This window comes from Octopus bimaculoides, chromosome 8 (genome assembly GCF_046866305.1).
Source record: "Octopus bimaculoides isolate indiv1 chromosome 8, ASM4686630v1, whole genome shotgun sequence".
In the NCBI taxonomy this organism is placed as follows: Eukaryota; Metazoa; Mollusca; class Cephalopoda; order Octopoda; family Octopodidae; genus Octopus; species Octopus bimaculoides.
In genome coordinates, this window is record NC_142935.1 from 55,400,510 (window position 1) to 55,412,859 (window position 12,350).

At 35.9% G+C, this 12,350-nt stretch overlaps 1 protein-coding gene across 1 annotated transcript in view; it reads left to right on the plus strand.

The window, feature by feature from the left end:
- Positions 1–10,537, plus strand: part of LOC106874434 (cilia- and flagella-associated protein 53) — a 13,197-nt gene extending 2,660 nt beyond the window's left edge. The window contains exons 2-7 of the mRNA XM_014922168.3: positions 1,043–1,275; positions 2,015–2,188; positions 3,175–3,478; positions 5,476–5,694; positions 8,906–9,122; positions 10,005–10,537. Coding sequence (XP_014777654.1) covers positions 1,043–1,275; positions 2,015–2,188; positions 3,175–3,478; positions 5,476–5,694; positions 8,906–9,122; positions 10,005–10,330 — 1,473 coding nt within the window. The 3' untranslated portion in view covers positions 10,331–10,537. The remainder of the gene's footprint in view (positions 1–1,042; positions 1,276–2,014; positions 2,189–3,174; positions 3,479–5,475; positions 5,695–8,905; positions 9,123–10,004) is intronic.
- The last annotated feature ends 1,813 nt before the right edge of the window (positions 10,538–12,350 follow it).

The window sequence follows — 12,350 nt, forward strand, 5'->3', positions numbered from 1 at the left end:
ACACACACGTACATATATATGTATGGTGCATGGCTTAGTGGTTAGGGTGTTGCACTCATGATTGTGAGATTGTGGGTTCAATTCCCAAACTGGACGTTGTGTTGTGTTCTTGAGCAAAGCACTTCATTTCACATTGCTCAGTGATCATTTCATCATCTGACACATAGTGCACCTGTACAGGTAATGTCAATTTGATAGAGGGAGTGAGCTTATGTGTACACAAACATTTGATTACTATAAAGAAATCATATGTGTGTTTGTTCGGCAAGAAATCGCCAAACCCTCGTATGTCGTCTAACGACAGGAGAGTTTGTGATTTGTATATATAAAAAATAATAATTGATGTTAGTCAGTTATTGTTGATCAAGATTTCTCCATTTTCTGCTTAATTTGATTACTGATAAACTCATGCTGGAGCACCGCCTTTAGTCAAACAAATCAACCCCAGGACTTATTCTTTGTAAGCCTAGTACTTATTCTATTGGTCTCTTTTGCCGAACTGCGAAGTTATGGGGACGTAAACACACCAGCATCGGTTGTCAAGTGATGTTGGGGGGACAAACACAAACATATACACACACATACATACATACATATATATATATATATATATATACAACGGGCTTCTTACCACACAGCCATAAAAAAAGTTTTGATGTTTTTGCATTTTTGTGAACCTAAGTAAATGAAAAAGTTCCAACTAGAAATTATCACCGTGTAGTTATTGGATTCAGTTTACCAAAGTCTTAAAGCAGAAATATAGGACTTATTTTGCATGTTTAAAATGAATTTTTTTCATTTTTGTTTTATTTCTTTCTTTTTCTCTTTTACAAAAGTAGTAAGCTCTTGGTGGAAGACGTAACTCTCACCTTTGTATTAAGCAACTTTATGGTATGAGGGATAACTGGGACTAGGTCAGTGGATTTGATCCATTGTAGATTTGCACAATAAACACTTCACTTCTGTTGTAGATTCTACAGCAACAAAAACTTCATTTATGAAAAGAGAATAAGTTCTCTCTTATATTGTTTGTTCCACACAGGTTGCAAGAAGAACAGCTACTAAACCAGGCTACCAACTATATCAAGAATCTGTAATAAGATACCGACAGTATGCTGAATCCAAAGAAGAAGACACATTTAAACAGACATTAATTTCCAACCACATTACCTGGGAAGACATAACAGAAAAGAAAATGGTGGCTTCTGCTGTGAAAAGAAAAGTGCATTGTAAATTTGAAGAGGAAGAGAAGCAACTAGAAGAAAGGCAACTGAGGTAATAACTGGTTAATGTTATTTATGATTTCCTATTCCCTGTTGTATTACTGCCTGGTCTTTCTGTTTCTGACCTGAACACATTCAGCATAAAATATTCATAAGTAACCTTTTTGAATTGTTTAGTCAAATGAGGAAGAACAATACTTACGATCCTATTTAGGGCAGATAAGAAACCTGGTTTGAATGCTTGCAACAGAGTGGACTCTATCAAAGAAACCAAAGGGCCAAATAGTGGAGTTTAACTGGGTGGCAGGTTAAGTTTGCCATGAGATCAGTCCCTCTGGTAGGATTCCTCACAGATTCTATCTACCAAAATTTCACACATAAGGTTTTGATTGACCCAAGGCTATGGTAGAAGACACTTGTCCAAGGTGCCACACTCTGGGACTGAACCTGAAACTATGAAGTTGTGAAACGAATTTTTTAGCAACATAGCCATCTACCTCTCTACCCATTAACCCCAGCCTTTATTCATTCATTCATTCTGTCATTTAGTCATTAAGTCATTCACACTTCAAATCCTTCATTCTTTTAGTTGTTTGGTTAGTCAGTCAATCTGTTATTTATTCAACTCCCTTTCATGTATTTAATCAGTCATTCATTCTGTCAGTCATCCATTCAGTTGTTTATTCTGTCATTCATCCTGTTATACAATCCTTTATTCAATTATTCAGTTATTCTCTCCTTTTTTTCATTCACTCATTCTTTATGGCTATTTTGCACAATTCCTACTACAGGTTGAAAAAGTTATTATCAGATGAAGAAAATGCACTATTTAATGAGATTGAATCAGTTCCCCTAACTATGGAACAGCAAAAGGAATCAATGCGTCAAAGAGCAAAACAATTAAGAGAAAAGAGAGAGGAAGAAAGACAAAAATTAGTCCAAGAAAAACTGGATCAAAAGTTTCGGTAAGATTCTTTTGTCTAATTAGATATCGTCTTATGGTAAGTAAATTTAGAGACCACATGGTTAGTAAGCCTGCCACACCAAGTCTTGGTGGTAAAGGTGTAGAGAGAGTTTAATAACTTATTGCATAGTAACTTCATTAATTCAATCCCATTTGATACCTGTCTTAGACAGCTCTGCAATTACTCTTCTGTTTGTAACCCACCCAAAACTACAAGTACTAAATTAAAATTAAAATAGAAATGCTGACTGAAGCCCTGTTATTAATAGGATCCTGATGTTGTTATATGGTCTAAAGTCAATCTTAATCAGGCAAAGGCATTCAGGCTGTGATCTAGCTATCTTTTATTAAGTGTATGCAGGACTTCATTATCTAATTTGTTCTTTCTTTATTTCAGATGTAATTTGAAAGAGATTTGGTTACAATTTCTATCAAGTTGAGCGACCACATAGCTTCCTTGTTGGTGCATTGTTTTTATTATGAGATTTCAGTTGGTAAAAGTGTAACCATACTGATAAGTTTTATCCCAAACTCTAATTTAATATGAATGATAAAATAAGAAATATTGCTGTGTCTGATGTGAGAAGTGGATTTTGATATTTTAAACAGGGTTCTCTTTAAATTTGCCAAACCATAACTAATTTCCTCAAACTCATCAGACAATGATGACAATGATGATGATGATACCTTGTGATGAAAGATATAAAAATAAATGGTGTTTGAGCTGATGAAAAAATCCAAAAATCCTAACAGTTTTCTATTGTATTGAATGTAATTTGACATGCATATTATCATTATCCATTGCACATACTGCCTACTGCTATAACATTGCATCCATATTGCACACAGAGCATGTTCAGTTCCTGATAATTGGTCTGTAAATTTGAAACACTGAGTTCCACTGCTGGGAAACTGTCTGCTATTTTAATGAGATTCTTCAGCATGTTTTATTCTTCTCTTTACCTTTTTTCTTTCTTCTTTGACTAGTTCGGAATGTGACCCACTGCGAACTGCTACCTCCAAACGACTTGTACAGGAGATTGCAGCGGAACACAGAAGGAATGCTGACAAGTTAGAAATAATGCGTAAGGAGAAACAAATGGTTGACGACATTTTTAGAGAAATGAGCCAGAAGGAATATCAGAAAATGCTTGAGAAAGAAGAGAAAGAAAACAAGGAGAGGAAGACCAGGAATGAAGAAGTAGCTAATGTACTTCGAGAACAAATGGCTGAATTGGAAGAGAACAAGTGCAGAGAAGAAAAGTTAAAAGAAGAAGAACTTAAACTGCTCGTAAAAATGCTTCTTTATTTTTTGCTAAATAAAGTTGGAAATAAAAGTATGTGTGTATGTTTATGTTAGTATATCTGTATATTTCTATATGTGTAGTTATCTATCTGTGTGTTTGTGTATATCTAGTTGTGTGTGCGTGTTTGCATATATATATATGTGTTTGTGTCTCTACCTGTTTTCTTTGTATATGTTTATGTGTCTATGCATACATACCTGTGTTTGTGTGAGCAGGTGATCAATTTAAATCAGTCTAAAGCTTTCAACAAACTCAACCATTGCTTCCATTAAGATATGTTCTTTAAAAGTCTCAAAGACTTAGCAGAGACGCTTTGCAATGCCAATTATTGCTGCTTTCTGGATATGCCCTATTTTCATTTTTATGCCTATCTTTCAGAATCAATAAAATAAATACCAGTTGCACCCTCCCCTGAAGTTGTTGACCTTGTGCCAAAATTTGAAACCATCATCATTATCATTATTAAAATGGTGAAGGCAGCGAGCTGTCAGAATTGTTAGCACACCAGGTGAAATGCTTGGCAGTATTTTGTCTGCCACTATGTTTCGAGTTCAAATTCCATCAAAGTCGACTTTGCCTTTCATCCTTTTGGGGCTGATAAATTAAGTACCAGGGAAACACTGGAGTCGATGTAATCGACTACTCTCTTCCCACCAAATTTCAGGCCTTGTGCCTGTAGAAGAAAAGATTATTATTAAAAAGCTGTTAAGCAGAACCGTTAGCACTGGGTGGAATGCTTAATGGTATTTCGTCTGTCGTTATGTTCTGAGCTCAAATTCTGCCAAAGTTGACTTAGCTTTTCATTCTTTAGGAGTTGATAAATTAAGTATCAGTGAAACACTGGGGAGGAGGGTGGGTTGTCGATGTAATAGACTAGTCCCCTCCCCACAAATTTCAGGCCTTGTGCCTATAGTAGAATGGGTTATTATTATTAGTAAAGCGGTGAGCTGCCAGAATCTTTAGCATGCCAGACAAACTGACTAGCAGCATATTTTTTCTGTCTTTACTTTCTGAGTTTAAATTCTGTTGAGATTAACTTTGCCTTTCATCCTTACATGGCTGATGAAATAAGCCCCAGTTGAGTGTTGAGGTTGATGTAATCAACTTACCCACTTCCCCCAAATTGCTGGCCTTTTGCTAAAATTTGAAACCATTATTATTTTTTTTATTAACCCATATTAACCCACTGTTTTCATTTGAGGACAGTTGTATTTGGTTTACAATGTGTGCTTTTCAAGAACATTTATTCAGTTGCTGTCTAAATATTGCAATGTTAACACCTGGTTCCCTTTTGTCACTGTTTTGGTTTATCCCATTCAGATCTAGACACTAAACTATTGACAAGCTTGTGGCTTGTCTAACTGAACACACTATGGGATTTCTACCTCATCTCACTAGCACTTCAAAACTCATTGGATATTTTAGATATGCAGCCAAGTACCGAAGCTAACTACCTTGATGTGTATTAAGGAATTAACTCAAGTCTCCTATACTCTGTTGTCTTGTATGCTTATCTCTGTTATGCCGGCTACTTCATGAGTGAGCAAGGAATAGATTATGTTTGTTAATCAAAAACATTGCTTTCTGGTATTTATCTTTACCTTTTTGTAAAACATGAATTTATACATTTCAAACCATCTTACGTGCACACATCCAAATATACTTCCTAAACTGGTAAAGTCCAACTCTTAATTTACCTCTTGTTACAAAATCATGCCGAAACAGACATTGGAGCTTGGTGCAGTCTTCTCTGGCTTGCTACCTCCTGTTGAACTGTCCAACACAGACAATAAATGGGTGGTGGGGGCAACAATGATGACAATAAAAATGACGATGGTGATGACGATTATTATTATTATTATTATTATTATTATTATTATTATTATTATTATTATTATTATTAATATTATTATTATTATTATTTCTTCCTGTGTGCAGACTGTTGCTTGAGACTTTTAAAAAAAATTTTTTTTACATTCAGAAAGAACAAGCCATTCTAGATGAAATGAAAGAGAAAAGAAGCCTTGAAGAAAAAAGGCGTTTACAGAAAGAGACAAGAAACATATTTGAAAAGTCGATTAAAGAGAAACTGCAGAGAAAAGCTGAAGATGAACAAGAGGAACTTGAATATGATATTAAAGCACTGCAAGCTCTTCTGGAAAAATGTGGAGAAGAGGATCGACAAAAACAACAAAGAAAAGTTCGTAGCTATATTATGTTTTGTTATTCTTTTATTCTTTTACTTGTTTCAGGCAGTTGACTGTGGTCATGCTGGAACACTGCCTTGAAGGGTTTTAGGCGAAGAAATTGAGCCCACAACTTATGTTTTGTAAGCCCAGTACTATTTCTATTGATCTCTTTTGCTGAACTACTAGTTTACAGGGATGTAAACACACCAACACTAGTTGTCAATGGTATTGTGGGGGGGGGGGGGACAAATACAGACACAAAAACACACACATAGATATATACATATACATATATATATTGAAGTTATGAGAGGTAATGGTGTCAAGAAGACCCTAAGGTGTCAGGTAATGCTGAGTAAGTGCTAGGGACAGACTATAGTTAAGCTCCAGGTTTCGGTGATTATGCAAATGAGGAGTCCAATGTAGATCATATATCAGCATGCATATATATAAAAAAATTAACAGAATGAGATAAAAATCCAAGGCTGTGAAAGATTTCAAAACATTTATAAATAGGTCTTACAGCTGTTTCCGGGATATTTTATATATGCCTTCATCGGAGATGGTGTGAGAGAATGGTTAAGCAATAGTTATTCTAGAGAAGATATGAAATAGAGAGTGAAGTGGAGGAATGAAAATAGATGTGAGATATGCAGGGATATTGTATCTGCAGTTCCATTATTTAGGCAGAATGGTATACGTATAAGATTCCTGTACCTTGCGAGTAAGTTCCAATAGTATTTAAAATTGGTCATTCCAAGCATAGAGTTTGTAAACGGTGTTATTGAATTGAGGGGTTTTTTTGAAGTGACTTAAAAGTTGGGAATGTGTTTTTGTAAGCTCATACACGATGGGCTTCTTTCAGTTTCCGTCTACTAAATCCATTCACAAGGCTTTGGTTGGCCCCAGGCTATAGTAGAAGACACTTGCCCAAGATGCCATGAGTGGGACTGAATCCGGAACCATGTGGTTGGGAAGCAAACTTCTTACCAGACAGCCAAGCCTGCTGTTGTTTATCTTCAGATCAGTCTGATCGATCTTTTTGAGACCACCTCTGGTTCTATGATATAAACTTCCTGTTTTCAAGTGATCTAAATTTAAATCTTCAGCTAAAATATCATATCAATTTATGTTTCAAATACTAGCTTAATAATGACAAAGTTATTTTGATAAATTCCACATTATTTTAAAAATCAGTTAAAACAAAGCAGTTGTTTTTCAATAGAAATACGGTAACAAAGGGGTTATGGCATTTCAGCCTTAACAATCCCATATTTTTGTATATATGGAATAACATCTAGTTTCTCTTTATTTCTTAGAGATTTTACAATCTGTTTTGAGGGAAATTGGTTGCTATTTCTAGCAGGTCAAACAACAAACAGTCTGCAGGCTCCTCTGTTTTGTTTTTTTATCATTATGTAGTTTTGGTTTCTTTTGTAAACAAAGTCTTTAATAAAGGCAAAATTTAATTCCAAGAAAGGGAGGCAGGACAATTCTCATAACTGTGGGACCCTGTTTGACTGAAGAAATTAATGTGGCTGATATTCAGCAGAAACTTCTGTAGGTTGACAAAAGAAGGCATTATGGATGTGTGCAGTTCCTGGAAACTTCTATCAGCCCATTCCATATCAAAAACATTTAAAACCCTTTTTCCGGTTCCTTTTTTCTTCTCCCCTTAGACCCTCTAAACTTCATTCTCCATGACTTTTAACCCTTTAGTATTTAAACCAGCCATATCCAGCCAAAATATTGTCTGCTTCATGTTCAAACTGGCCAGATCTGACCTCTCACACCTACTCTACAATGTCATTCTAAAATAAACAATCACATCATCAAAATCTTGAAACTATAAGATGATTTATGATTAATTCAAAACAACATGAATAAATACACATTACATTTGACAAAGTAATTTGAATAGTAAAGGGTTAAACCATTATATTCTGTTAGCCTTTACAATGAGTTTTCCAACCCAAAAAATATTTCCTTGACTATTGTCCTATACTCAAGCCATCACCTCACTTCTCTGGCTGGCTAAACTTCCCAGTCTAAACTGTATTTCTTTCTCTGGTGAGTTTTACCAGCAGATTAATAGGAGAGATTTAGAAACTAAGATGGGATCTAGTTATGTAAATCTTTTTGTAGGCTACATTAGCATCAACATTTTTGCTCAGTTCATTGGATTAATTCCAGGCCATATGACTTAAATTGATGAGTACCCAACTCCATTTCATTTAGTTGAATTGAAAACAGGTGTACTCTGCATGTGAATTTACTTCTGCTGTCTCGAACACACCTGTCTGTTTCCTTGATATCTGTCTTTTTTAATAGCATCTACTTTTTCACTTCTTTATACTAGAAATCTACTGATAAGCCTTTAAAAGAGCTTCAACATGGTCAAACTGCATGCTAAAGATATCAGCCAAAATGCCTTCAAATAGAGAGGAATATAATAGACATAGTTATTCCTGATATTCAAAAAGTTGGAACGGTCAAGACTAGAATATTTTTCATCAGTGAATGATCTGGTGCTAAACAACAACTTTCTCGTTTTGCTCCTCATCCTACTCTCAACTAAATTCATCCCTTTTTCTCAATTTCTTTAACTCCACTGGTTATGCCCTTCTATAAAACACACTTTATGCACTCTGATCCCTAAACTGACCCTAATCTTTCCTGAACATCTTCAAAAAGAACAAGAATCTATGTGACCTCTTGATTAGGAGCTCATTTTTATCCCTCCATATCCTGAAAAGACATTCGAGCGAGATCGTTGCCAGTGCCGATGGACTGGCTCCTGTACAAGTGGCACGTAAAACACACCATTTCGAGTGTGGCTGTCGCCAGTATCCACTTGACCGGCCCTCGTGCCAGTGGCACGTAAAACACCCACTACACTCTCGGAGTGGTTGGCGTTAGGAAGAGCATCCAGCTGTAGAAACTCTGCCAAATCAGATTGGAGCCTGGTGTTGCCTCCTGGTCCACCAGTCCTCAGTTAAATCGTCCAACCCATGCTAGCATGGAAAGCAGAAGTTAAACAATGATGATGATGATGATATCCAACTCTGAACCTTCTCATTCTTGTTCCTTTACCAACCTAAATCACTATTATTGGCAATGTAACCAGTCTCTAATATATAAAAATATCGAAGGGTCATGGCTGGGATGCCTTTATTTCTACCATATGCTAATAAATCATTTCTATTTCCTCTATTCTCACAGCTGGAATGCCAGAAAGAAACTCAATCATACTTAAAATATGTGCGGAGTTTATTAGCAGAAGAAGAAGCCCGCAAGAAAGAGATGGAACGTATGATTCAGGAAGACATTGAGAATCAGTGGCAAAAACGGTTGAAGCAGTGGCGCTTAGATAGAGAGATGAGGAGAGTTCTGATGGATGATGTCTTCAGGATAAGGAGCCGACAGGTTATGGATAAATGTAAGTCTGCTTATTTTCAACATCATCGTTGGGATCAGTATAGTTATAAGCTAACTACCTTGCAGTATTTTAGTTACATACCTTTGGATTCTGAGTTCAAAATTGACCTTATTGTGATTTGAGCTTAGTATACCATTGAGGTTAATTTTGTTTTTCCAGGAGGTCAATAAAATGAGTACTAGTTAAATACTGGGTCCACTTTAATCAATTGTTCCCAAGTTTCTGGCCTTATATGCTTATGCTTATGCTTTGAATTATTGGTGTTGAGCTGGCAGAATTGTTAGCATTCCAGGAAAAATGCTTAGTGGCATTTTGTCCATTTGCACATTCTGAGTTCAAATTCTCTCGGGATTGACTTTGCCTTTCAGGGTCGATAAAATAAGAACCAATAGAACACTAGGGGTTGATGTAATTGACTTACTCTCTCTCCCTAAGCTGCTCGCCTTGTACCGAAATTTGGAAGCATTATCATTACTAATATTATTATTATTATTATTATCATTATTTGATTGAAGGTGTAGAGCTTCGAAGCATTTCAGCCATCTCTAGGTTCTGAGTTCAAATGCCACCAAGGTCAATGTTGCCTTTCATCCTTCCGAGGTCGATAAAATAAAAACCAATTGATGTCATTGGCTAAATCCCCTCCACTAAAATTTGATTGGTGGAATTGGTAAAGCATTAAACAAATCAATCAAATTTCAACTAGGTTCACAATGCCTTTTATCTTTCTGGGTGTCAATAAAACAAATATGAATCAAGTATTGGAGAGGAATCTCATTGACTGTACCTTCACCCAAATTAGTGATCTTGTGTATCTTTGTTAAAAGTGATTATTGTTGTTATTAATTTTTCTTCTCTCTTTACTATGTTACCATGTTTCAGTGGTTGCCATCAACATGGAGAGGGCAGAGGCAGAGAAAGAAAAAGAGCAAGTCCTTGGAGAAATTGAATGGCTTAAAGAGAAGGAAGCTGAAGAAATTCAAAAAGAACGGCAGAAAAAGTTGCAATACTTCCAAGATCTGCGAGGACAGATTGAGTTCAATACCGCTCATCAGGAGATTTTGAAGAATTTAGAAGAAGACAGTTACAAGAAGGAATTACAAGCTGAAGAAGATTTAAAGGCAAAGGTTGAAAACCTGCTTAAATCAAATGTCTCTCTCTGCAAGCAGGAACATCCTCTGAGACGAGCATTGAGCCAAGTGTGCTGAGCAAACTGGAAGGAATTGTTCAAATAAATGAACAGTACTTCCCCACCTACACCCTTTTCTCCACCCCTACCCATACCATCTTTGCTTTCCTTAATTCTAAGAGACATAAAGAGACCATCTAAGAGACATAAAGAGACCACACCACTTCACTTCATATTTACAGTTTATTGTTTATAGCCTTCTTTCATATTAAAACAATACAGTTTATCTGTTGTCTTGTAGTTTTGTTTTCTTTACCATTCTAGTTGTCATCATCATTATCATTGCCACTGCCACTCTCCTCCTCTTCCTCCTCCTTAATGTCAATATGTAACTCTCATCACCATTAGCTCCAATAGCAGTATTCATTGCCAACTACAGAACTGAAATAGCTTAACCAAAGGTAAACACCACTGCAAATACATTGTACCAGTACCATACATGGCAGGTGTACTTATACAAGCCGTCAGTGAATCTTCTGTGTGATCAGCTAACTTACTATGTATAACAGTCAAGTCTTCTTTCTCCATATTACATCCTATCTTAAAAAAAGGTTACATTGGAAAATGTAGTCTTAGATGCACTGTGCTTGAAAAAAGGGAATGACAGAGTTGTCACAGCTGGAATTCCTCTGGTTCCTTCTCATGGTACAGGACAGCAGTCGTAGTTATAACAGACAAGACAGTTGAAATACTTAACCGTCACACGTTCTCTAAATTGGTAGATGTCTGCTATCATGAGACACTATTTAACAATGTAAGTCGCATGAGCACTACATAATAGATTAGTTCTGAATTCAAATATCATCATAGACGAAAACCTCTGAGCCGAGGGATGAGGAATTAACACCAAGAAAACATGCTCAAAGTCATACTGTAACTATTTTGTTTTGGCATTTTGTAGACATAAGACAGTGCACGAATCAAAAAGAGAGCTAATTCCCCTCTCAAATCATACACAACAGTTTTTGACAAAGGACAGATACATTAGATTGTTGTAGTAAAAATGGTACTCTCTTTCCCACATGACAAAGCTGCTATAAAGTCAGACAGTCAGTCATTGTAGGAATCAGTAGTAGCAGAGTTGTTGTACGAGTTCTCAGTTGGAATCAGTGTCAGTTACGTGATATATAGGAGTTTGAGTTACCATCAAGGTAACGTTTCAATGTCATTGTCTTGCAGAGCTATCAGCAAAAGCATGATAGATGAGTCAAAGATAATAATACCGCCACAGCATAATAGTGGTGGCAAGAATATTACAGTGCAGACAATAACATACAAGTGGATGAGTATCCACATTATAACAGTGGTGACGTGAATGTAAACAATTCACGCGGACAGCATTGAAAGAAAAAGAAAAAAATTTTCAAGAGAAAAATAATTCACACGGATGACATCGAAAAATTGTTCATGTGGAGAAATTAAAAACTTGATACAGGAGTAACAAGCATTTTTGTTGTACATATTTTATGAAAAATCCATAAAATTATGGAAAACTTGTTAGAGGGTTTAGTTGAGTTGCAAAAACAGCAACAACAATAACTCAAAGAACAAGAAAACAACAAATGTTGCAGCAACAAATGCTACAACTAATGAAGCTGGTAATAATACCAGAAAATACATTTTTGCCAGACCTTGTAGCAAATTCAAAAAATGAATTTAAATGTGACCCGGAAGAAGGAATCACTTTTGAGGCTTATTACTGAAGATTTGAACAAATTTTTGAAAAAGAATGCCATGACTGGATGGACGGAATGAAAACACATCTAATTCTGAGGAAACTAGCAACAATAGAGCATGAGAAATACTGTAACTATATATTGCCTAAAAAGGTTTCTGACATAAATTTCACGGACACATATGACATTTTATGTAGGATGTTTAGTGACAAAAACATTGTTGTTCAACACGGAAATGTTTGAACATTGAACATTTACTGTCCCTTTTTCCATGCTGGCATGGGTTGGATGGTTCAACGTGAACAGATGAGCCAGAGAATTACACCATACTCCAATGCCTGCTTTGACATGGTATCTGCAATC